The following is a 27,720-nucleotide window of genomic DNA, read 5'->3' as shown; positions in this document are numbered from 1 at the left end:
AGTGATCCAGTTTCATTCTTTTACACGTAGCTGTCCAGTTTTCCCAGGACCATTTGTTGAAGAGGTCTTTCCATTATGTGTTTTTGCCTTCTTTGATGAAGATTAATTGACCATAAAAGTAAATTTATTTCTGGGCTCTCTAGTCTATCCCATTGATCTATGTATCTTGTTTTTGTGCCAGTACCATACTGTTTTGATTACTGTGGCTTTATGGTATATCTTGAAATCTGGGATTGTGAAACCCCCAGCTTTGTTCTTCTTTGACAAGATTGCTTTTGGCTATTCAGGGTCTTTTGTGGTTCCATACAAATGTTAGGATTATTTGTTCTAGTTTGTGAAAAATGCTGCTGATATTTTGATAGGGAATGCATTAAATCTCTAGATTACTTTGGGTAGTGCAGACATTTTAACAATATTGGTTCTTCTTCTTCTTCTTTTTTTTTTATGTCACCTCTATACCGAGTGTGGGGCTTGAACTCACAACCCTGAGATCAAGAGTTGCATGCTTTATTGACTAAGCCAGCCAGGCACCTCAATATTGGTTCTTCCAATCCATGAACATGGAGTACCTTTCCATTTGTTTGGGTCATCTTCCCTTTTTTTCTTTTTTCTTTTTGCAGTTCAGCTTGGTTGCTTACCATTACCCTGTCTTCCAGGTCTCTGATCTATTCTTCTGCCTCCTGTAATCTGCTATTGACTTCCTCTAGTGTATTTTAAATTTTAGTTATTGAGTTCTTCATCTCTGATTGGTTCTTTTTTGTATTTTCTATCTCTTTGTTGAAGGTCTCACTGAGATCCTCCACTCTTTTCTCAAGTCCAGTAAGTATCTTTATGACCATTACTTCGAATCATTTGTCAGTTATATTACTTATTTCTATTTCATATTTAGCTCTTTTGCTGTGGTTTTATCTTGTTCTTTCTTTTGGGACATATTCCTTTGTCTCCTCACTTTGTCTAACTCTCTGTTTGTTTCTGTGTATTAGAAAAGTCAGCTACATTACTTGATCTTGAAAGCAGTGGCCTTATGAAGAAGAGTTCTGTAATGCCCTGCAGCACAATGCCCCTTATTCATTTCAGGGGTGTTGCCTATGTGAATTGTATGTGCCCTACTATTGTGGTTGAGGTGTGTTTGCCCTCAGTCCAGTTGTGTGCAGTGGCCCTCTTTGCCTTTTGTGGGTAGGATTTGGTCCCTGTGATGTTAAGTGGCCAGTTTGGTGCTGCCATGGGCTTGTAGTTGGGCGGTTGCAGCAGTCAGACCAGATGTCTGCCCTCAGCCCATTTTCCAGGGCGGTGGTTGCGCCGGACTGCAGAGTGCTCTCCCTGTCTTATCTCCTTGAGAGACTTGCATTGGTGGGTAGGGCCTACAGACAAACCAGTTATCTGTCCTCAGTCTGTCCATTGGGGCTGAAGTAGGACCAACCTGTGTGGTGCTCTCCCTGCCTTGTCCCCTGAGAGGCTTCTGTTTGTGGGCAGGGCCAGCAGTCAGAGCAGATGCCTGCTGGGGGCTTCAGATGCACTGATTGACAGGGCACTCTCTGCACTGCCAGTTATAAGGTTTGGCTGCTGGGGCTGCGAGTATACCGGTGTGTGTGGTTATTTTTCCCTCCCCCCGTGGCAGGAGTCACTTTGGAGTGGCACTTGTCCCTGCCAGAGTTGCTTGCAGGATATGACATGGTAGGAGCTGCTTTGGAGGGACTCCTCATGAGTGGGGTGGATTGGATGTGGTGGATCTGCAGAAGGATACATGCGTGGGCATGTGGTCTTAGCAAGCTAGGTGGCAAGCATTCATGCTGGTTCCCACAAGTGTCTGGTTATCCAAGTTGAGGAGTAGGAAAGAGAAATGGTGCCTGCCAGCGTTTTTGTTCTTGGAGAAGTCTCTCCAGCACACATTCCGAGATTAGTAAATAAATCCTCACGCATACCCCAGGCACTTTTCAAACTGCTGCTTCTATGCTGTATCTTGGTGGGATGGTTTATTCTGCTGGCTCTTTAAGGAAGAGGACTCATTTTCTTTCACTCTCTGGCTCTCCCAGAGCTAAGCCCTGTGATTTTTAAAGTACTTGGAGTTAAATCTCACTGGTTATAAAAACTTGTGAAGTTTTCAAAACTTCACTGAAAACCGGTTTTCAAAGCCAAATATTATAGAGACTCATCTTTCCAGTGCAGGTCCCTGTGTCTGGGGTCCCTGGTGTGGGGTCTGCTCCTCTCCGTTCTCTGTGCTTCTGGTGTCCCTCCCATTTGTGGTTAGTCTGGCCAGGAGTTTGGTTCCTGGCTGGATCTCTGCCCCTCCTACCATTTCCAGTGTGGCCTCCTCTTTATGATTAACTGTGGAAAGTCTATTCTGACTGTCTTTTGGTTGTTTTCTGTGTTAATTACACTGATATGGGTGTTATCTAGGTGTATCCATGGGATGAGGTGAGCTTAAGATCCTCCTACTCTGCCATCTTTCAGAAGTCCCACTGGGTGTCTATTTTTTCACCAGTGTACCTCTGCATCCCGCATAGTGCTTGACTTTTACTAGGAACTCAATGGATATTTGCTTAAATGAAAGAATGAATCAATGAATGAGGAATGAATGCATTTAATTAGCTCAAATTCCACACATAATTTGGCTTTAGGTCACATTTGTGGCTAGTCTCTTTCTGACTGTCTCAATTCAGACAACTGATTTTCTGTCTGATTCCTAAGAGATCTTTTTTGGTACCTTAATTCATGTCTTCTCCCTTGGTCCCTGTTTCTCAGTCCTTGTTATCAGGAACCTGTCAAGAACTGTCATGTTCTCTAGTCAGACTCACTGTCTAAGACTTGGAATGTTGTCTCTGAATTTCAAACAGCTGAGATCCTGTAAGTTTGGCCAAGACTTTTAATTCTTCAATACCACTTTCTCCAGATTCTCCCTCAGTGTGCTCATGTCCTGCTCTTACAAACTCCCTCTTGCTCTGGAACAAATTATAGTTTTTAAATGTACAGAAACACCTAGATAACCCCCACATCAGTGTAATTAACACAGAAAACAACCCAAAGACTGGCAGGATAGACTTTTCCACAGTTAATCATAGAGAGGAGGCCAGATTGGAAATGGTAGGAGGGGTGGAGATCCAACCAGGAACCAAACACAGTAAGTCTCATCAGTTGTATTATTCATCATTTTCTTTTCCCTATTTTTTGTTTACCTTTACTTTTTGTTTTGAAAAATGTGCATTAACAGTGCCCACAATATTTGAGGATTACAAAGTTTCTTTGTATTTCTAATACTTTTGTTTTTATATAGTTCACTGCTTTATAGTACATAAAAGTTCATGAGTTCTATTTTTGAGAATCATTACTTTTTATTAAAAATACTTTTTATCCTAGTTGATGTTTTTAGAATTGAAATTTTTTTGGTCAGATGGTAACAGTATCATCCCTGCTTTCCTTGTGTTGTGTTTACCTTGTATATCTTTGCTATTTCTTCATATTTAACCGTCTTTTGTCATATTAACTTATGTGTGCCTCTTATAACTGAATTTTGGGTTTTTTAAAAACTTACATGAGAATATTCTTAAATTGAAGAATTTAAGCCTTTCCTTTTTTTTTTTTTAATTAGGGACACACCTTTTAAAGTACTTACCATCTTATATTACTGTTTCTGTTTGCTATTTTTGCCTTGTATGTATGTATGTATATACTTGCTCATAAAGAAAAAGCGTTCATACATACATAAATACAAATACATATAGATTTTATAAAATATGGAAATCACAAAGAAAGTAAAAATCTCTAGTAATTCTATTACTCAGTCTTATTGTTGACATGTGTATAGTTATGTATACTCCCAATGTCTTCCTTTAATTTTTTTAAGTAAAAATGAGTTTATCATGATAATGCTGCTTTGAAACCCATTTTTTTCCCACTGAACAGAAAAGTATTATGAACACTTTGCATGCCACTAAATATTTATCTGTAATATATTTTTGTTTTCAAATACATTTTAATATAAAGTATTTATAAGTAAATAAAATAAATTATTCCATCCTTTGATTAAATAGGATTATGTAGGCTTGTGCAAAGGTTTTTAATTTACAGAAGCATATATGGAATATGATGCCATTTATGTAAAATATATGAATACATGCATATATGTGAATTGAATGCTCATATATGTTTGAATATGTATGTTTATGTATTAAATACCTCTGTATGATTAAAAGTTTAAGATTAAGAATGTATTATTTAAGTAAAAAATAAAATTAGCATATTTAAAAATATTCAAGCAAATGTCAACAAATTACCTAACTTAAGTGAAATGGACAAATTCCTAGAAAGACACAAAGAACTGACAATGACTCAAGAAGAAATATTAAATCTGAATAAACAAGTAAAAAGATTAAGTTAGCACTCAGAAAACTACCCACAAAGGTAAGTCCGGGCCAGAATGGCCTCACTGGTAAATTCTATGAAATATTTAAAGAAGAATTAATAACAATTCTTCACAAACTCTTCCAGAAAATAGAAAAGGGGGGATACTTCCCATCCCATTCTACAAGGCCAGTATTACTCTGATAGCAAAACTAGTCAAATATCACAAGAAAAGAAAACTACAGACCAATATCTCTTATGAATACATGCACAAAAATTTCCACAAAATACTAGCAAACCAAATACAGCAGTATATAAAACATTACCAAGTGGGATTTAGCTTAGGAATGCAAAGTTAGTTTCACATTTAAAAAGCAATTAACATAGGGGTGCCTGGATGGCTCAGTCGGTTAAGCATTTGACTCTTGATTTCAGCTCAGGTCATGATCTCAGGATCCTGAGATTGAGCCCCCTATCGGGCTCTGTACTGAGCATGGAGCCTGCTTAGGATTCTTTCTCTCTCTCTCCCATCTCTCATAAAATAAAATAAAATAATAAAATAAAATAAAATAAAATAAGATAAAATATCTTTTTTAAAAAAGCAGTGAATTAAAATACTACATCAGTAGAATAAAGGACAAAAACAACATGTTTATCTCAATAGACACAGAAAGAGCATTTGACAAAAATCCAACAATTTTTCATGATGAAACACTCAACAAACTAGGAATAGAGGGAAACTTCCTCAACCTGATAAGTGGCATCTATGAAAAAAACCAAAGCTAACAACATACTTAATGGTGAAAAGGTTGAATGCTTTCCTAAAAGATAAGGATGTTCACTCTCAACTCTTGTGTTCCACACTGTACTGGAGGTTTTAGCCAGGGTAATTAGACAAAACGAAAGAAGGAGCAAAGGAGGGAGGGAGGGAGGGAAGAAAGGAAGGAGGGAGGAAAGGAAGGAAAGAAGGAGAGAAGGAGGGAAGTAGGCAGGTATCTAGATTGGAAAGGAATAAGTAAAACTATCTCTGTTTGCAAATGGTATTCTCTTGTATATAGAAAAATCCTAAGGAATACAGTAAAAATTAGAACAAATAAAAAATTCATTAAGGTTGCAGTGTTCAGGATCAATATACAAAATCAGTTGTATTTCTGAAAGAGATTATAGAGTATACGTCTCATTTCTTCCTTAAATATTTGTAATAATATACCAGTGAACACAGCCAGGCCTAGTACTTTCTGTTTTGGAAGGTTATTAATTATTGATTCAACATTTTAAATAGATATGGGCCTATTCAGATGATCTTTTTCTCTTGTGTGAATTTTGGTAGATTGTGTCTTTCAAGGAATCCATCTGTTTCATCTAGGTTATCAAATTTGTGGGCATAGAATTGTTCATAATACTCCTTTATTATCCTACTAATGTCCATGAAATCAGTAGTGATGGCTTCTCTTTCATTTCCAATATTAGTAACTTGTTATTCTCTCTATTTTTCTTAGTTAACCTGACTTAGAGGTATATAAATTGTATTGCTCTTTTCAAAGAACCAGCTGTTGGTTTTATTGATTTTCTCTATTGAGTTCCTGTCATCAATTTCATTGGTTTCTGTTCTAATGTTTATTATTTCTCTTTTTTTGCTTACACTGGATTTAATTTTCTCTTCCTTCTCTAATCTAATCTTGATTCTCCAAAGCGGAAGCTTAGATTATTGATTTTAGTTCTTTCTTCGTTTCTGTATATATTCAGTGCTACAAATTTCCCTCTAAGTACTGCTTTTGCTGCATCTCACAAATTTTGATAAGTTGTAGTTTCACTCATTTAATTAAAAATATTTTAAAATTTCTCTTGACACTTATTTGACCTGTGTGTTAATTAATAATATGTTGTTTAATCTCCAAATACTTTGTGTTTTCCAGCTCTCTTTCTGGTAGTGGTTTCTAATTTAGTTCCATTGTGGTCTAAATGTGCACTTTGGCTTTTTTTTTTTTTTTTTTTTTAATTCGTTAAAGTGTCTTCTCTGGCCCAGATCTTGATGAATGTTCCATGTGAGCTTGAGAACATATACAATGCTGTTGTTGGACAAAGTATTCTATAATTGTCAACTTGATCCAGCTGATTGATGGTGCTATTTAGTTTAATTATGTCCTTACTGATTTTCTGCCTGCTGAACTTATCAATTAGTGATGGAGGGGTATTGAATTTTCCAGCCATAATAGTGGATTTGTCTATGTCTCCTTGAAGTTCTATCAGTTTTGCCTCATGTATTTTGCCTTTATGTTGTTAGGAGCATAACCATTAAGGATTGCTATGGTCCTTTTGGAGAATTAACCCCTTTATCATTATATAATGCCCTCTTTGTTTACTCTGAAGTCTGCCTTGTCTGAAATGAGTATAGCTATTCCAGCTTTCTTTTGATTAGTGTTATTATGGTATATCTTTCTTTGTTGCTTTACTTTTAAGCATCTGTGTCTTTATATTTAAAGTGGATTTCTCAGAAAAACAGTAGAAAAAAATCAACAAAACTAAGAGCTGGTGTTTTGAAAATATAAACAAAATTGATAAATGTTTAGCTAGACAAATTAAGAAAAGAGAAAAGACTCAAATAAATAAAATCAAAAATTAAAAAGGAGACATTATAATTGACATAGAAATACAAAGGGTAGTAAGAGACTACTATGAATAATTACATGCTGAAGAGTGGGATAAACTAGAAGAAATGGACGAATTCCTAGAAATTTACAGCCTACTATACTGAATCATGAAGAAACAGAAAATTTGAATAGACCAATACAAGAGATTCAAACAGTAATGAAATACTTCCTAACATAACTATAAAGAACAAACAAATGGTTACCAGAGGGGTTGTGGGTGGGTGGGGGATGGGTGAAATAGGTGAAAGGATTAAGAGTACACTTTCTTGATGAGCACTGAGTAATGTATGGAATTGTTGAATCACTGTATGGTACACCTGAAACTAATGTAACACTGTATATTAACTACATTGAAATTAAAATTTAAAAAAAAGATAGTAAATAGAGTATTTAAGTATTTAGTGTAAAAGTATCACTAGAACAGAACAACAATCATTCTAAATACTAAATAAAAAGAGACAGCAAAGCAAACAAACAAATAAAACAAACAAACCTTCCAACAAGGAAAAGCCCAGACCAGATGGTTTCACTGATGAATTTTGCCAAATATTTAAGGAATTAATGCTTATTCTTCTCAAACTCTTCCAGAACATTGAAGAGGAGGGAATGCTCTCAGACTCATTTTACAATGCCAGCATTACCCTGTTACCAAAGCCAGATAAAGATGGTATAAAAAGGAAAATGACAGGCCAATGTCCTTAATGAATCTAGAAGCAGAAATTCTCAACAAAATACTAGCAAACTGAATTCAATAACACATTAAGAGGATCATATACTGTGATCAATTTACATTTGTCCGTAGGGTGTAAGGATGTTTCAACAATAGGTAAATCAATAAATGTGACATACCACGTTAATAGAATGAAGGATAAAAATTATATGATCATCTCAATAGATACAGCAAATTCATTTGACAAAATTAAACATCCTTTCATGATAAAAACTTTCTATAAATTAAGTATAGAACAAACGTACCTCAACATAAGGCAGGTCATACATTACAAACCCACAGCTAACATCATACGGGATGGTGAAAGATTGAAAGCTTTCCCACTAAGATGAGGATCAAGACAAGGGTGCCCACTCTCACCTGTCTTATTCAACATAATGCTGGAATTCATTGTCAGGACAGTTAGGCAAGCAAAAGAAATAAAAGGCATCCAAATAGGAAAGGAAGAAGTAAAATGATATCTGTTCACAGACAACATGATCTTATATATAGAATTCTCTAAAGACTCCACTAAAAAGCTAACTGGTAGAACTAATAAGCAAATTCAGTAAAGTTGCAAGATACAAAATCAATATACAAAAATCAATTGCTTTTCTATACACTAGCAATGAACTATGTGGAAAAGAAATAAAACAATCCCACTTAAAATAGCATCAAAAATGATAAAGTACTGGGGTGCCTGGTGGCACAGTTGGTTAAGTGTCCGACTCTTGGTTTCAGCTCAGGTCATGATCTCGTGGTGGTGGGATCAAGGATCTTGTTGGGCTCTGTGCTCAGAGCAGACTCTGCTTGAGTTTCTCTCTCCTTCATCCTCTGCCTCTCTGCACCATGTTCCCTCTCTCTCTTTGGACTAAATAAATCTTTTTTAAAAATGATAAATTACTTAGGAATAAATTTAACCAAGGAGGTGAAAGATCTATATACTGAAAACTCTAAGACACTGATAAAAGCAGTTGAGGAAGACACAAATGAATGGAAAGATATCCTGTGCTCATGGATCAGAAGAAAGTAATATTGTTAAAATGTCCCTACTACCCAAAGTGATCTACTGAGTCAATGCAATCCCTATGAAAATTCCAGTGGCATTTTTTTCACAGAAATAGAGAACACATTCCCAAAATTCATATGGAACCACAAGAAAAAAACAAACCAAAAACAAAACAAAACAAAAAACTACAAAAAAACAAATAGCCACAGGAATCCTTAGAAAGAAGAATAAAGCTGAGGTATCACACTTCTTGATCTCAAAACATATTACAAAGCTATAGTAATCAAAACAGTGTGGTACTGGCATAAAAACAGACATATAGACGGAGCAGAATGGGGAGCCCAAATATAAATTCACACATTATACAGTCAACTAATACTTGACAAGGACACCAAGAATACACAATGAGTAAAGGATAGTCATTTCAATAAATCGTGCTAGGAAAACTAGGTTTTCACATGCAAAATAATGAAATTGGGTCCCTATCTTATACCACTCAAAAATATTAACTTGAACTAGATTAAAGACTTAAATGTAAGACCTGAAATTATAAAAATGTAAGGCCTCACACTGTAAAATGACTAGAAGAAAACATAAGGAGAAAGCTTCTTGACATGGGTGTTGGCAGTTTGGGATATGACACCACAAGGGCAATGCAACAAAAGCAAAAATAAAGCAAGTAGAACTCCATCAAACTAAAAGTCTTCTTTGCAGCAAAAGAAACAATCAGCAAAAATAAAGGGCAACCGGGGCACCTGGGTGGCTCAGTCGTTAAGCGTCTGCCTTCAGCTCAGGTCATGATGCCAGGGTCCTGGGATCGAGCCCCACATCGGGCTCCCTGCTCAGCGGGAAGCCTGCTTCTCCCTCTCCCACTCCCTCTGCTTGTGTTCCCTCTCTCGCTGTGTCTCTCTGTCAAATTAATAAAATCTTAAAAAAATAAATAAATAAAATAAAGGGCAACGTACAGAATGGGAGAAAGAAGATATTTGCACACCATATGTCTGATCAGGGGTTAATATCCAAAACATATAAGGAACTCCTACAACTCAATAGCCAAAAAACAAACAATCGAATTAAAAATAAGACAATGGACTCGATAGACATTTTTCTAAGAAAGACATACTCATGGCCAACAGGCACATGAAAAGATGCTCAACATCACTAATCATCAGGGAAATGCAAATCAAAACCACAATGACATATTCGCTCACATCCGTTAGAATGGCTATGATTAAAAAACAAAAATGAAAACAAAAACAAAAAAAACAAGCGACAAAAGTTTTGATGAGGATGTGGAGAAAATGGAACGCCAGGGCACTATTGGTGGGATTGCAAACTGGTGTGGCCACTATGGAAAACAGTATGGAGGTCCCTCAAAAAATTAAAAATAGAACTACCATATGATCCAATAATTCCACTTCTGGGTATATATCCAAAGGAAATGAGATGTCTGCACTCCCATATTCATCGCAGCATATTATTCAAAATAGTCCAGGATGTGGAAACAATCTAAATGTCTTTTGATGGATAAATGGATAAGGAAGATTGTGGTGTGTATTTATACAATGGAATATTATTTATCCACGAGAAAGAAGGAAATCCTGCCATTACTAACAACATGGATGAACCTAAAGAACCCTGAAATTAGCCAGAGAAAAACAAATACTGTACGATTTCACTTATATATGAAATCTGAAAATAAAAGTTGAACTCATAGAAACAGAAAGAGAATGGTGGTACCAAGGGCTGGGAGGTGGGGGAGATGGGGAGTGCTGGTCAAAGGGTATAAGCCTTCAGTTAAAAATGAGTAAGTTTTGGGGATCTAATGTACAATACGGTGACAGTAGTTAATAATGCTGTGTTTGTACTTGAAATTTGCTAAGAGAGTGGGCCTTAAGCGCTCTTACCACACACACACACACACACACACACACACACACACGGTAACTGCAAGGTGGTGGATGTGTTAAATAACCTGATTGTGGTAATCATTTCACAAAGTATGTGTATGTCAAATCATCATACTTACACTTTAAATAAACACAATTTTATTTCTCAAAAAACAGATTTGTTAACTACTGGTGTTAATAGTGATAGCTCAGGAATTTCTTGTTAGTACCAATTTCTTGTTAGTTCTGGTTTAATAAATCATTATGATTTTTAAAAAAGGTTAATACAGAAAGTGTATTTCAAAAAGAATTTCTGTTAGCTCTTCACTTGCATATAATTCTGCTTTTATAAATAATTTAGATTTAAATGGAACTTCAAAAATTATACAAACTTAGCCTGATTTTTGTGAGTTTAGAAAAATAAACCTCATTTATTGACTAGAAGAGAAAATATGGGCAAAGAATCTGAATAGACATTTCTTCAAAAAAGATATACAAATGGGCAATATGTGCTTTTGAAAAAATGCAAAACATTAGCCATTTGGAAAATGCAAGTGAAACCACAATGAGAAACCACTTCCCACCCAATAGGATGGTTGTAATAAAAAAGGCAGACAATAACAAATGTTGGCAAGGATGTAGAAAAATCGAAACCCTCATATATTGCTGGAGGGAATGTAAAACGGTACAGCCTCTTTGGAGAACAGTTTGGCAGTTCTTCAAACATTAGACATAGAGTTAGCATATGACCCTGCTAGCATATATCACTCCTAGGATAAAACCAAGAGAATTGAAAACATATGTCCGCATAAAAACTTGTACACAAATATTCATAGTAGCATTGTTCATGATAGCCCAGAGATGGAAACAATCCAAATGTCCATCAATAATAAGTAGGTAAATAAAATGTGGTATATTTATTTAATGGAATATTACTCAGCCAGAAAAGCAAATGAAATACTGAAGCATGCTACAATATGATGAACCTTGGAAACATTATCTTATGTGTCAGGCGAACGTGATAACCACTACACTACAGAAACCTGGCCACAACATTATCTTATGTGAAAAAGTCAGTAATAAAAGAGGACATACTATACAATTCCATTGATGTGAAATGTACAGAATAGGCAAATCTATACAGACAGAAGATAAAACAGTGTTTGCTTAGGACTGGGGTACTTGGGAGGAAATAGGAAGTGACTGCTAATGGAGATATATGTATATATCAATATATATATAATTTTTGCTTTTTTCTCAGTTCCACCTTTATAGAAATAATTGAAATAATTGAAATAATTGGGAATTTGTGTTTCAGATTACTAGTCATTTTTTTCTGACAAGATGCCTCATCCATTTATAAAATCCTTTTTATATGCTACATTATACTTCAAACTATATCATCAATTATGTAGATTTAACATTAAAATAATTTTTATAGGTTTTCTTTATCACAGCTATTTTTTAGATGGTAAGTCTTCCCCTAACTTGAGCTTTATTTTCTAATTTTTGTTTTGTTTTTAAAGATTTAATTAATTTATTTATTTTAGAAGTGGGGAGAGGGGCAGAGGGAGAGAGAAAGAGAAAATCTCAAGCAGACTCCCCACTGAGCATGGAGCTCGAATCGGGGCTCAAACTCACAACCCTGGGATCATGACCTGAGCCAAAACCAAGAGTTGGACACTTAACTGACTGAGCCACCCAGGTGCCCCTATTTTCTAATTTTTAAAGAACAGAATGTTTAGAACCAGAACAGGGGTGGTATACTTTGAGTGTTTCCTTGTCTGGTTACGAACATTTTAAAGGCTTTTGCTAAAGCCCTAATTTTAAAGGTTATTGCCAAATTGCTTTCCAGAAAAGTTGTGCTGATGTAACTTCCATTTGGATTTTGTGGGTGTTTCTATTTCTCCATGCTCTCTTTCTTCAATACTGAACATTCTCATCCTATTTAGTACCTAATAACATACGTCATATTTGAAACCTAATACCTCATTAATGTTTTAACTTGCATTCTTTATTAATGAGTTTAAATTTTTTAAATATAATTACTGAACACTATTTTCCTTTTATGTATTGCCAGATTATGTAATTTGCATATTTTTCTATTGGGGTATTTATATATTTTATTGCTTTATAAGTTCTCTTTATATATTAAGGATATCATCATATATATTATAAATAATTTGCCCAGTTGATACTTTATTGGGTTTATTTATGCTATTTTCTGATTGGTACCAGAACACTTGTTGGGATTTCATTAGGGAGATGGTTAAGAGCTTGGACTGTGGATTCAAATCCCAGCTCAACCATTTGTTCATTGTGTGAAATCTTGGCAAATTGCTCAATCTCTGTTAACTGCTAACACTGATACAAAATCAAAGTGCTAACTTCAGAGTATTGTTGAGAGGATTAAATGACTTAAAAGGCTTAGCATAATAGCTGTAATAATTTAGAATACATTCAATCATTTCATTTCTCGCTGTTACTATTTGTGTTCTTTTTTAACAGATGAGCTAAACAGAGATAAAGAGAATGGTGTGGAATGAATGAGTGTATGAGTTATATTTGCCGCTCTGTTTGGCTTCTTCCCATTAACCTTCCCCCAGGTGAAACTTGCTGAAGACCTTTTTACAGTGTAGCATTTGGGTCCTACTTATCAGAACTACTGACAGTGGACTTAACCTCCCTTTATCAGGTAGCATATTTGATAGACAATCTCATTCTTATTTTGTTTCAACAACTTGGGTACTTGTTGGGTACTCATTATGTAGGTTTTCAATTCAGTCTACTTTTCAAATAAATAACGCTCAGCAAAATAGATTATTGTTTTCAGATACAGTGGATACTTCATTAAGCCTGTTTTTCCTATTTCCATAATAATGACAGTTGTACAGGTAAAAGATTTATTGAGTGAACAAAAGGGTGTTCCTACCTCTGAATATACCATGGACACTTTAGTTCTTTTTTGATTGTGGCATTTTCCTCTCTCAAATGCTAGGAGGAATAGGAATGTGAGATTTCCATGGGGAAGTCTTACTCATGTTGTTTCTTTTTATATCAGTTTTACATATCTATATATTCTGTGGTTGAATAAAATATGTCCTCTCAGGCGCCTGGGTGGCTCAGTCGGTTAAGCGACTGCCTTTGGCTCAGGTCATGATCCTGGAGTCCTGGGATTGAGTCCTGCATCGGGCTCCCTGCTCGCCGGGGAGTCTGCTTCTCCCTCTGACCCTCCTCCCTCTCATGCTCTCTGTCTCTCATTCTCTCTCTCACAAATAAATAAAATCTTAAAAAGAAAAAAATATGTCCTCTCTATGGTCACTGGTGCAACCTTTGTACATTCACTACCCTTTATATTCAGATGTCCTTCTTAAAACCCCATCTATACAAATGAATGCAACTTTGTACTCTTTCACCTTTGAAAAATTTGTAACAATCACCGTATCTTCTTGATCATGAGAATGGAAAATGCTTAAGTTCTCACAAAATTCCCTTTATAAGCTATTTTTAGTTTTCAGATATTCAATCATACATGCCTTTTAGAAAGGCAAAAAAAAAAAAGCTCATTGATGGAAGGGAAGAAAGAATATTTGTATTGCTACTCTGTAATCTATTGATGAAATCATTGTAAACTAGATTATTTATAGTATATGTTTATATATTTATATTTAGTATATACTAAAAATATATGTAATATACATTAGATATATGTATATAAAACAGAAGAAGTGATTTGTCGTGATTTGGTTTTATAAGAACAGAATGTTAGCATTTGAAAAATGAACATTAAAGATCATATGGTCTAACGCTCTTAGTTTACAAATGATACAAGCTTAGGAAGGTGGCAGCACATGGATTACCCAAGCCTTTCTGTGGGAGAACCTAATCAAGTATTCAGGGTTGTTTATTGGTACCATTACTATAGTCATATTTTCACTCAATTCTAAACCCTTTTAATGTTATATAATTTTATTCTTTACCTTCAGTATGCTATATACATTCCTGTCTCGAAGTCCCAGTAGAAGAATAAGTGATTACTATTTTGCCTTTACCTGTGCCCTTCATTCTGCCTATGGTGGGCTTTGAAATTGTGTGCCATGTTCAAAGGTTTCCAGATAGCCCAAGATCATCATAATTAACTGGACAAGCTTAATAGTTAGGACTGAAAATGACATTTCAATGGCTGTGCCTTTTCATTAAACAACATATTAGAAGTACAGCATACTCTATCTAATTGCATTGATCATGTACCCCTGGATAATACTACTTTTCTTTCCCTACTCCTTGGGAGGTATTCAGTGCTGGTATTGGTTAAGTAGCACTTGATAGTTTCTCATATATTCCCATATTACCTCTTTAAATTGCTAAAATGCCCTCTTTTCTACCTTCCAATCAAGGCACATTTGTTCAAATATTGGGTGGCCCCTCCTTCCTACTTTCCCTCCTCCCTCCCTCCCTCCCTCCCTCCCTCCCTTCCTTCCTTCCTTCTTTACTTCCTTCCTTCCTTCCTTCCTTCCTTCCTTCCTTCCTTCCTTCCTTCCTTCCTTCCTTCCTTCCTTCTTCAGTGTTTTAAATACCAATTCAACACTTGTTCTAATGGGTTGGACACTGAATATATATGATGCAGCATAGACTCAGGCCCTGCCTTAATTGAGAGTTTTTTGGAGGTTTTTTTGGCAGATTTTTTTCAGCTTTATTGAGGTATGATTGACAAATAAAATGCTAAAATATTTAAAGTGCACATTGTCATGATTTGATATTGTATACATTGTGGAAATATTTCCCCTATTGAGTTAATTAACATATCCTCTCACCTCACATATTTTTACCTTTTTTTTTGTGAAAATATTTAAGTTCTACTGTTTTAGCAAATTTCAAATATAAAATAAATATTAGCAACTATGTTGATACAAACATGTTATACATTAGCTCCTCAGACCTTATTCGTCTTATAGCTTGAATGAGTTTTTAAAATACGATTATACAGAGGAGGTATGAGGTTTTTTTGGAACTAGCACTCTGATCATGTCACCCTCTGTCCAGAGTTTTTCTTTTTATTTATTTATTTATTTATTTATTTATTTGAGAGTGAGAATGAGAGAGCATGAGAGGGGGAGGGTCAGAGGGAGAAGCAGACTCCCTGCTGAGCAGGGAGCCTGATGCGGGACTCGATCCAGGGACTCCAGGATCATGACCTGAGCCGAAGGCAGGCGCTTAACCAACTGAGCCACCCAGGCGCCCCTGTCCAGAGTTTTTCAATGATTTCCCACTGGCGACAGGATGAAATTTCTCTCCCTTTGCATGGCATAGAAGGGGTTTCATGGCCTGGACCCTTTATGTCCAAGTTCAAGGCATACTTATGTAGTATAAGCAGTCAAGCAAAACCTCTGGCTTTCAGCTGAAACCTGGAGGATGAGTAGGAGAGAGCTGCGCAAGCGAAGAGTGTGGGTTGGGTAAGAATAGCCCGAGGCACTGGCATGAAACTAAGTGCAGGTCTTGATGCAAACTAGAACATAGCAAAACCCCTGTTGGCTTTTTTACCCTGGATTCCTCATCTGACTCATAGGCCACAGAAAATGATTTGAGTATCTATTTTCTCAGTTTTCCCAAGGAGGATCCATAGCAAGTACTATTCTAGACACTTAGGAGAAAAGTTAGTTACCTGCACTGGATGCCTTAGGTTAGGTCTTATATCAAGACTTTCAAGCTTAATTCTCTCTGGGAACTCTGGTTGAGAAAGGCTGTGAGTATGGATATTGCTGCAACAGGTCATGAATCCATAGGGTTCTCCTTTGACTTAGAGATTACCTCATTATTGCATTTCATCGCCAGTGTGCTTGGTAATCCCAGAAATGCTGTGATAGGTGCCTGATGACTGTAAACATTGTGTTTTTGCAAACTCAAGTGCCTGAAGCCATAGCATACTCTGTCTACCTTTCACTGGTCTTCCTGTGCTTGGCCTGGGAGGACTTCCAACCCTCTTACCTCTACTTTGCAGCCTTGCATACACGATGTCTTGCAGGTTGCCTCAATACATTGTGTAGGTCACACTATTTCCACTAGCACTGACACTAGAGAATTTGGGTCTGAAAGAGGAGAAATATCCCTATGCCCACGAAACAGAGATCCCCTGCTTAGTGGCAGCAATCGTCTTCTAAATCCTGTCTATATTCAGGAGCATGTCTGGGACCATTAAATACCTAAGCATTGAAAAAAAGCTTCTTATCCAGTGACCAGTTCAGCCCCTGTAGATAACACTTCTTAAAATAGGCACTGGTATCTAGACTCTCTGTCAGGACTGCACCACGGGTGAATGCCACAGCATATGGCCTAAGAAAACCATTCAGAGACAAGATGAATGTTCAGCAAAATTTGTCTGAGCTTTTCCTGTATTGAGTCCCTTTTCCTGGCTGTGATACCTATTTACTGTGAAACTGTTGTCTGTCCCTCTGCTACCTACCTCTGATTGATTTTCTGAATCACCTAAATCTGTTATCAGTTATTTTTCTAAAACATAAGTCTGATCACGTCACTCCTCTGTCCAGAGTTTTTCAATGGCTTCCCATTGGCTATGAGATGAAACGCCTCTCTCTTTGTATGGGGTGAGGAAGGGCTGTCATGACCTAGATCCTGTTCTCTGTTCCAGTTTAATTCCTCCTCTCCCCACCTCACCCCTGGCATTTTATACTGTGTCAACCCTGAACTAATTCCCCCAAAGCAGAATTTACGGCTGTTTGATTGCCTTTGCACACACAGTCCGCTCCCCTGGAATAGACTTTTTTTTTTTCCTGTTAAGATATATGGAGGCTCTTTCTACTAGACTGATGTGCCTCCTGCAAATCAATGATATGATGATAACTTGCCAGTCTCCATTCTCTTTATAAGGTTGTGAGGGAGAGTGTTATCTTTCCATGCTGTTTTAGCCTCAGCTCTAGTAGAGTATTATACATATCCACTCATTAAATATTTATTGCTTTAGGAACAGTAGAAACAGTGGTAAACACACAGGTAGGGCTCCTGCTCTTGAGTTTACATTCTAATATGTGTAAGTGTGTGGCACTAAGTAAGTAAACAAATGTTAATGACATCTCTAAGAGACCTAGAGGAAACAGGAAGGATCAGATGATAGGGAAGGGAGCCGGTGGTGGCAAGGGGAGAACTAATCTAGACAGCGATTTCTGGGAAAACCTCACCAAGGAGGTGATATTTGAGCGAAGGTCTGACAAGGTTGAGAATCCAAAGAGTTTGGGGCAATGTTGTAAGCAGAGGAGAAAGCAAATGCAATGGACCCTAATACAGCAATGAACCTGACACGGTAGAGGAATGGAAAGAAGACTAGTGTGGGTGGAGCACAAGGGGAGAGTGGTTCGAGGTGTGCTTGGAGAGGTAGGGGGGATTTGGATTATGTAGGCTTTTCTTGAATTGAATGCGTCATCTATTTATGCATGATTGGTTGTCCTCATTCTCCTGCCTAGCGTTGGGTTCCACTTCTCCCCAGCTGTGTTCCCACTGGACCTGATATCATGGCAATAAGAGCAAGAGTGTTATACATTTCTCCAGTTTTATTGGTGGAATTTCACCAGCTTTGGAAACATTAAGGGAATCAACTTGTTTTCAGTGTTTGTTCTAAGCAGGCCTTTGACAGGAGCCAGAATGAATTCAGGATGATGTGGGTGATGATTGCAGAGGAACTAGACTAAGTACACTTCATGGAGATCTCTAGGAATATGCCCAGGATGGAACTCCTTCCATTTGCACCTGGCTTTTGTCTTCATCCGAACCAGTGACCTAAAAAATAAAAGAAGAGTTCCATGTACAGTGATCAGTTCACTCCCTACACCAGCAGAACGTTAGGGCAGAACCCAGTGCAAAGACCATGAGTGAACTCTAGAAATGTAACTGCATTTTCCCAAGATGGCAATTGGACTTAAAAAATACATATATGTATGTATGTGCACCGAAGGATATAACTGCTGATCTGAAGGCTCTAAAAGGCTTCAGAGTAACAGTGAAGTGGACTACTCGTTCTTCTTCCAGCTGTTGTTTTCACAACACTGTTGACAGTTGAAATCCATCACACAGGCGGGGGATGGGTCAGCCCAGTGATGGGTATTAAGGAGGGCACGTACTGCATGGAGCACTGGGTGTTATACACAAACAATGAATCATGGAACACTACATCAAAAACTAATGATGTAATGTATGATGACTAACATAACATAATAAAATAAAAAAAATAAAAAAAAATCCATCACACATTCTCTTGTCCTTTTAATGTCAACACTTACTATTCCAAGTGGACTATAGAATCAGACCAAAATAGAAGGATGCAGACTGATATCTCGGAGGTAAACTAAGAACTGGACCAAATTAAATAAAAGTAATTTGCAATCTAACTCACAGTTACGTATTGTACAAGAGGCTGTTTGTCCTGGTGAAACAGAGGCTTTCGGTGCTTGCTTTGTTTTGACAACCTGTTACCAGAGGGGAATTTCATACAGAACAGGCAAAATTTTGAATTAGAATTAAATTAAAAAAAAATGGAACAGGCAAAATTTTGAATTAGAATTAAATTTAAAAAAAATGGAACAGGTTGTGAAATACGGATAGCCTTCTTGATGTTGATTTCCTTTGATGCTTAAGCATTGTTTGAAGTCAAGAAAACAATGCCATCTCCAGTTTTTGTTGTTGTCGATCTCCTCAGGAAAAGTGTGACCTCCTTCCTTCTCTTTACATTGGCATCTGGCCCATGCCTTTACCTTCAACTTTTATAACTGCTTTCAAATTGTATTAACTTTGAAGACTAAGAGCCTTCAAACGACCCACATTTGAATCCTGGGCCGACTTGATCTTTTTTTTTTTTAATTTTAGTATGGATATGAAATTTTGCTTAAAACCCCAGTAGTTTAAAATGTGGCATCCTACAGAATGTCACACCATATAAAAAATTCTGGTGTCCTTGAAGTTTCCCCCTGAAAGGGAAAAATTACAAATGAATATAGGTTCAAGTCAGTCCAATTTCCTGTTTTTCTTAAAATTTTCCTGTACAACACATAAATTTATCAAACTCCTTTCCTGGTGACAATACTTCATTAGATTACTTTAGTATTGGGGAGATTTTAATCTTATGAGTCATAAAATTCTTTTATTCCCCAGGGAATTTCCTGTGTCTGCCTGGAATTTCATGTCTTTGTAGTTTTAGCTGGACTCCTTGAAGCAGTTACTCTCTAAATGACTGTGCTCTTGAGGTCTGTGTGTAATACCTGGGGAACCAGGTCACAGATTGGCTCCTGCTTTTCAAGAAAATTGAAAAATTAATCCCTTTCACTGCCTTAGTCTTAGTAACTGTATTCAGACATTTCCTTAAAATTTTTAACCTCTTCCTCTCATGATGGAGGTGTTTTCACTTGCTGCTTTTGCAGTACCCAGCATTAATCTTTTTGTGCCCACTTGGGCAGACTTTTGTCTTATTTCTGTGACTGTACCCCAGTGACTTGATGTTCGTGGGTTGCTCGCCTGTCCCATCAGATTTTCATCACTCGGTGTAAAGGAAAAGGAGATAGAGTTACAAATATATTGGACCATTTAGCAATTGATGAGAAATGCCTTTAGATATCCTCTTTCCTCCTCTATTTTTTTCTTTTTTCTTTTCTTTTCTTTCTTTCCTTTTCTTTCTTTCTTTCTTTCTTTCTTTCTTTCTTTCTTTCTTTCTTTCTTTCTTTCTTTCTTTCTTTCTTTCTTTCTTTCTTTCTTTCTTCTTTCTTTCGCTCTTTTTGAAGAAGGTGAAAGTCAGGTTATTGTGGAAAGGCAGAACCCTTGTGTGTTCTCATCTGAAAGGTCCGGGAAAGTGAAGATGATACTTTTTGACATGTGAGTTTCAGAAATTCTTGGTGATTATTGCTAACACACACTTTGCTTATGTGAGAAGCTTCATCTGCATGTGCATGTCTCTGTGTGTTTGAAAAGATAGTGCCGAACTGTGTTCTGATAATAAATGGCAGCTGAGCATGCACAGAGACAACTGACGTCTAAGTCTGGATATGCTATTTGGCAAGGCTCATCTGACATGGGACACACGAAAAATGTAAGGCTGCTAGAACATCGACACTAACAAATTATTCAGAAGTAGATTACTAGAAATTCTTTTACTAGATTTCAGTATGTTTGGTGTCTTTAAGGACAAATCTAGAATTTTATCCGGAAAGCTAGGTACTTATATAATACTTCTCTTATGGCTACTTTCTCATTTTTTCAGCATAGAAAAAGCACTTTTTAAAAATTTGAGATAAATAAAGGAAGGTATTCTATTTATAAATCGTGAAGGAATATATGTCCCAGGTTAGAATTTTACTTGGTTGATTAGTATATCATTTATTTTTAGAGTAGAGAAAAATCAATGCAACAATTACTTGCTATTTATGTATATACGGAAAATATAAGTCCTTGGAATGTAGCACACATTATCATTGCATAATCTATATCCATATGCTGTTTATAACAAGCTGAAATGTTAGACCCATGAGAAAAGAACCAGATTCTGGCACAGGAATGTTTTGTGGTAAAGAAAGATGAATGGATTCCAAAAAAAAAAAAAAAAAATCTTTTTTAAAGCTTGATGGTTCCACAGTAACACAAGAGAGCTGAAATGGGGTTTGGAGATATATATGTTAGCGTCAGCTGACACTTAAAACAGTTAATTCCCTTCTTCATCTGCGTTCTCCAGCTCTTCTGATCCTGGCTTAGGTAAATGAACTGGCTCACCTTCTGAGCAGGTAAAGGCAGGAGCAAAGATGTCTGGCCATGTAACCTCTCCCTAGCCTCTTCCCTCATCCCCTTACGTGGTCCTTCTTTAACAGTCGTTTTTCCTAATGGGGACAGATCTGTATCAGTTAGTGATGCAGGGGTTGGAGCCCCTTGGCTTAACTGCTGTGAGCATGTTGCTCATGATGCAAGGGCCTCAGGTTTGATTGCCAGTGTATTTTCATACAACGAGAAGGCCTTAGTCCAGACATGTATTGCTCCCAACACCATTTCTTATATAAATTCAAGATAAGGGGATTTGTGTGTATGAAAATGACTCATGAAAAATATATTCTGATCTCATTAGAATGGCTATTATTAAAAAAAAACAGAAAATAATGAGTGTTGGAGAGGATGTGGAGAAATTAGAAATTACTGATGAGAATATAAAATGGTGTAGCTAGTACAGAAAGCTGTATGACAGTTCCTCAAAAAATTAAACACAGCAATTCCACTTTTAGGTATGTGCTCAAAAGACCTGAAAACAGGGACTTGAACAGGGTCTGTACACCAGTGTTCACAGCAGCATTATTCACAGTTGCCAAAGAGCAGAAACAACTCAAACATCCATTGAAGGATGAATGGATAAACAAAATGTGCCATATGCCTAAAATGGAGTATTATTCAGCCTTAAAAAGGAATGAAATTCTGATAAATGCCACAACATGGATGAATCTTGAAAACATTATGCTACATGAAATAAGCCAAGCACAAAAGAACAAATATTATATGATTCCATTTATATGAGGTACCTAGAATAGTCGAATTCATCAAGACCTAGAGTCATAGGGACAGAAAGTAGAATGGTGGTTACTTACCAGGGACTGGGAGATGGTGGGAGTGGGGAATTACTGTTTAATGGATACAAAGTTTTAGTTTGGGAAGATAAAAAAATCCTGGAAGATGGATAGTGGTGATGGTTGCCCAGCAGTATGAATGTACTTAATGCCACTGAACTGTATACCTAAAAATGATTAAAATGGTAAATTTTATTTTATGTATATTTTACCACTATATATACATATATATTGGAAAAATGCATGTGTGTGTGTATCTACTCCATTCTCAATACTCTATTATAATACTACTTCACTTCTGATACCAGACATGTGGGTTTTCCACATATCAAGCAATTCTGTAACACCATCTGGATGTCTTACAATTTGACTCCATTCTAACATTGTCTACCTGAAGATAATGTCACATCCCACATGTTGGTGAAAGGCTCAGTCCCACAAGACTCCCCTTACCTCCCCTTCAGATGTCAAATACAAGGCCAGGTTGTTGTTACTTAGGCTTCTGATGGACCTATGGCTATAAATTGAAAGTTCCCATAACCCCCTCTTCAGGTTGAATTAATTTGCTAGGGTGGCTCACAGAACTCAGGAAAAAGTTTTCTTACTAGATGACCATTTTGTTATAAAGGGATATAACTCAGGAAGAGATGCACAGGGCATTTATGTGGGAAGTTGTTGCAAAGCTTCCATACCCTAACTGGGAGCCCTACTTTCCTAGCACTTCCACATATTCATCAACCAGGAAGCTCTGTGAACCCATCCTTTTGGGTTTTTAATGGAGATTGAAAGTTGGAGAGTTCCAACCCTTTAATCACATGGCTGATTCCTGGGGCAACCAGCCCCCATCCTTAGGTCACCTAAGGGCTTTCCAAAAGTTATCTCATTAACATAAACTCAAGTGTGGTTGAAAGGGGCTTGTTATGAATAACAAAATACACCTTTGTCCCTCCAATCACTTAGGAAGTTCCAAGCGTTTTAGGAGTCTGTGCCAAGAAGGGGGCAAAGACGAAACATGTATTTCTTATTACAAATGGAATTATCAGTCTACCCCCTTGTCTTCAAACCTGGATCCCTTTGTTTGCATTGCTTCCATTGGAGATCTTGTCAGGAACAGGAGTGAAGACAAAATATGTATTTCTTATAAATCACAATATCACTGTATATAAATATATATTATCTACTGTTATTTACCTTCGCTTTTATTGAATAGTAGTTATTTTTAAAAGTCCTATCTAAGAATTTTTCAAACCATCATAACTAGAGATTTAACAATAAGAAGTTAGACTTTGAACTACAGTGACAAAACGAAAAGATATGTGTTCCTTCCCTACCCTCCCAAATCCCAATTAAAACAACTAAAGGAATATAAAAGATCTTTCTAAACTTTGAGAATTCCTGTCAAATAAGGTAGATTAGGGTGTGATTAATGGATGACACTAAGGGAAGGTTTGTCATTCTCCCTTATGAGAAAGTGGTATGGTTGCAGTTAGGACGATCCTGTCAGAACCCAAATAGTACTTCTGAAGTTGGAGAGTTGAGAGAACTTAAAGGCCAGGTTAGTCCCTGGGAGAGGTGGGGAACTTGCCATTTTGGAAATCCTTCACTACTATTGAACAATTAAATTCAAAAGCAATTGAATGGATTAGGTCTAAAGATGATTATCATTATACAATATAGGTAAGAATTTGAACCTATCCTTGCTGGGCCAGGCAGTAGCTAGCAACCAGATGGACACCAGACATAGTCCCATCATATACTTGGGAAGGAAGCCAGAGGAAATTCCATGTGGGGAAAATGGTCCTTGGCATAAAAGATTTGCCAAATACAGTGAAAAGTGTTGTAGTTTTTTGAATGTTTTTTGAATGTTGCTGTGTTGGAGTTCGGAGCCGATGGTCAAGAAAGAATTCTTGAGACATCTTCGCTGCAAAAAGTTAGTTTTATTCAACCACGGGGGCAGGAACCGTGGTCAGAAAGAGCTGCTGCCGCTGTTGCCGGCTGCCTCCAGCTGCCCTGGGATTGTGAGGAGCAACTGATTATATACCTTGGGATTGGGGAAGTAAAGAGAAGGGAAGTTCCAAAAGGACTTTCATATACTAAAGGAGACTCAGGATCCTGGAGGAATGTTATAATCTGCCTATCTCAAGTGTTTGTCAATGGGTGGCTGGTTATAAGGACATTTAATTTTACATTTCCTTCTGCCTTTATTTCCCATATCAAAATGTATAGAAAGACAAATGTCCCCAGTGAGGATAACCTGTAACACCTGCTCCCTCCTAGTCCTCAGTGTTACTGGATCACTGACCTGGTAATATAAATTAGATCTTCAGCTCTCTGTGTGAGAGGAGACTTGTAACAGTACATAGGTGGACAGGAAAGAACTGAAGAAGAATATATGTCCATAATAACTTGGGGCCAATAGCAGGCCCAAGTGTACTTTTTTTTTTTTTTGATTTCATTTATTTATTTGACGGAGAGAGACACAGTGAGAGAGGGAACACAAGCAGGGGGAGTGGGAGAGGGAGAAGCAGGCTTTCCGAGGAGCAGGAAGCCCGACGTGGGGCTCGATCCCAGGATTCTGGGATCATGACCTGAGCCGAAGGCAGACAGACGCTTAATGACTGAGCCACTGAGGGCCCTCCCACTTCTTTTGATTAGTGTGGGAAGCAGAAAATGATCAGGCACGGAACCTACAAAATATTCGGCAGTGTAAGCAAATGAAAATAACAAAGCTCTGGGAGAAAGCATCCATGTTAAAAAATAATTTCATTGAAAAAGTATTTGCATTCTCAATAAGAGATAAAAAAATCTTTATAAAAGAGATGAAAGATGAAATGTCATCACAAACTCAGATGTGACACAGCTGATAAAATCAAGAAAATTCTGCAAGGAAACTAACAATCTTATAGCTGAATTGAAAACTTCATTAGAAGCAGTAAAGAACCAAATTGAATCTACTAAATATACACTTAGTAATCTGGAGAGCCACTTGACAAACTATTTTATAATGCAGAGGAAAAGGAAAATAAAATGACTGGAAGATTGTCAGTAATAAGATGACAGATGTAGATGATAGAAAACAGTGATTCAAGTGAGTGGATGATTGGTGTCCCTCAGGAAGAAAAATGGAAAAGACAAAAATCATAAAGAAGAAAACAATTAAGAAGTATATTAAGAAAGATAGTAGGTGCCTGGGTGGCTCAGTCAGTTAAGCGTCTGACTCTTGCTTCTAGCTCAAGTAGTGATTTCAGGTTGTGAGATCAAGCCCTGCATGGGACTCTGCCCTGGGCATGGAGCCTCCTTAGGATTCTCTCTCTCCTTCTCCCCCTGCACCTCCCCCTGCCAAAGTCTATGGATCCACTAGAGGAAAAGTCAAAGGAAAAAGGGAAATCACATGACATATAAAATCAGAAAATAAGATGACAGATGTTGAGATGAAGTATACTTGTTTTTATATAAATGGAAATGGGATAAACTTTCCTTTTAAGAGATAGAAGTCCTCAAGATTAGTTTAAAGAATCCAACTCTCCAAAATGTGTACTCTATCTAAAAGGGATGCTCAAAACAAAATGACACAGAAAAGTTAAAATGTTAAAAATGGAAGGATGGCAAAGATTGTAGCAAACTAAATGAAAGGAGTCACATTTTACTATCAAAATGAAACTAAAGGCAAACAACACCAAACATTTCTAAAAGAGGTTTTTAAAAAAATTGGCTAAGTCTGCAATCTACGATGAAGATGTAATGATCTTGAAACTTTATATGCCAATAACATAACCTCAAAATATACATGAAAAAAATGCTAGAGATAGAGGAAATTGAAACGCAAGTGTAATGACAGACTTCAACATCTTTCAGTGTTTGATAGATCAAATTGGGAAAAATAAAACATGGGTCTCTGAACATAATTCACAATGTTGCTGAAGTGGATATACATCAACTTAGGATAACATGAGGATACCACCAACTTATTTGCAAGTATCCAAAGAAGAATTAAGAAAATATGAAAGCCTTAAAGTATAAACTGATCAGTCCAGACAACTGTACGAATCATAATCTGAGTAAAATATAGGAAAGCAGAAATTAATAATAAAGTGGAAGCAAAAATCCCAACAACTTTTTAAACATAGAACTCCTTGAATGACTCTTGAATGAAATAAGCAAGCAGAACTACATTTATACAACGTTTTTCTGTGAACAACTGATTTTTCTGCCTAGAGGCTTATAGGAGTTTATATCTTAATGTTAAATAATTTCCTCAGTATAATTCTGTTTTGATGGTCTGTATTAATTTTTTTAAATCTTTTTTTCTTTAATTTATTTATTTGTCAGAGAGAGAGAGAGCACAAGCAGGGGGAGTAGCAGGCAGAGGGAGAAGCAGGCTCCCCACTGAGCAAGGAGCTCAATGTGGGAGTTGATTCCAGGACCCAGGACCATGACCTGAGCCAAAGGTAGACGCCTAACCAACTGAGCCACCCAGGCATCCTGTATTAATTTTTTTTTTTTTAAGATTTACTTATTTGAGATAGAGAGTGCAAGTGGGGGAAGGGGCAAAGGAAGAGGGAGAGAGAAAATCTCAAGCAGACTCCATGCTGAGTGCAGAGCCTGACATGGGGCTTCATCTCATGACTCTGAGATCATGATCTGAGCTGAAATCAAGAGTCCAATGCTTAACTGACTGAGCCACTCAAGTGCCCCTGTATTAATTTTTCCTGAAACATCTTGAATCCTTACTATCTATAGATTTAGTTATTAATTTTAGGAAACATTCACTCTGTTTTAACTGGGAAAATATTTGTTTTATTCATTTTGCTTTCTGTTTTAGGGTCTCCCTCTTTTGTTGTTTGCTCTCCAAATGTATCATACATATACATACATGGTTGCTTTCATCTGTCTATTTTCTTCCATATCCACTTTTCTTGAGCTGTTTTTTCTTGTCAGAGATTCAATTTTCTTCTGTGTCAGTTCTGCTCTTTGACATTTCTAATACATTTCCTATTTCTGAAATAATAGGGATTTTTAGTTTTTTCCTTGACTCTGCTAATGACTTTTCATTTCAATCTGTTGTCCACTTAGCTCCTTTTGAAATCTCTTGTGGAGTTCATATTTTCTTTAATTTCCTTGAGAGTTATTAACTGTTTGTGGTTTAATTTCTTTCTCTGTTTTCTGGGATAAAACTTCCAGGGGCGAAAAAAAAAAACAAACCAACATTACTTGTGTTTTGAGTACTTAGACTTCTTTCACTGGAGAAATTTTTCCTTTCTTTTTTAGCTTACTCATTTATGAAGGGCAGTTCTAAAATTTTTTGTCCAAAAATGGTGGTAGGTGTTTTCTCCTTGAGTCTCCTCCTCCCTGTCTACCCGGAATTTGGCTGTCTGCCTTCACACAGGAGCATGAGGAGCATGGACTGTTAACCCATCAGTGGCTTCGGAGAACTGTGGGAGGAGGAGGAGCGCTGGGTCCTCTTTCACTGCATGACCGGTTTGTTTGGTCTTCTGCATCTAGAAGCCCTGTATTCAGCACTTGCTGA

The 27,720-nt window shown here is 36.9% G+C and overlaps 1 protein-coding gene across 4 annotated transcripts in view; it reads left to right on the top strand.

Moving 5' to 3' along the window:
* MSRB3 (methionine sulfoxide reductase B3) overlaps positions 1-27,720 on the top strand; it is a 166,648-nt gene that overhangs the window by 105,833 nt on the left and 33,095 nt on the right. The window contains exon 6 of one of the 4 annotated variants that reach the window (XM_064590948.1): positions 784-27,720. This exon is cut by the window's right edge and continues 21,837 nt beyond it. The exons of the other annotated variants lie outside the window; for them this stretch is intronic. Coding sequence (XP_064447018.1) covers positions 784-983 — 200 coding nt within the window. The 3' untranslated portion in view covers positions 984-27,720. The remainder of the gene's footprint in view (positions 1-783) is intronic. 4 annotated transcript variants of the gene reach the window in all.

This window comes from Mirounga angustirostris, unplaced genomic scaffold (assembly GCF_029215605.1).
Source record: "Mirounga angustirostris isolate CCGP_5_RB_7025 unplaced genomic scaffold, mMirAng1.0.hap1 SCAF_5, whole genome shotgun sequence".
NCBI lineage: Eukaryota > Metazoa > Chordata > Mammalia > Carnivora > Phocidae > Mirounga > Mirounga angustirostris.
This window is presented reverse-complemented; position numbering and strand designations above follow the sequence as displayed.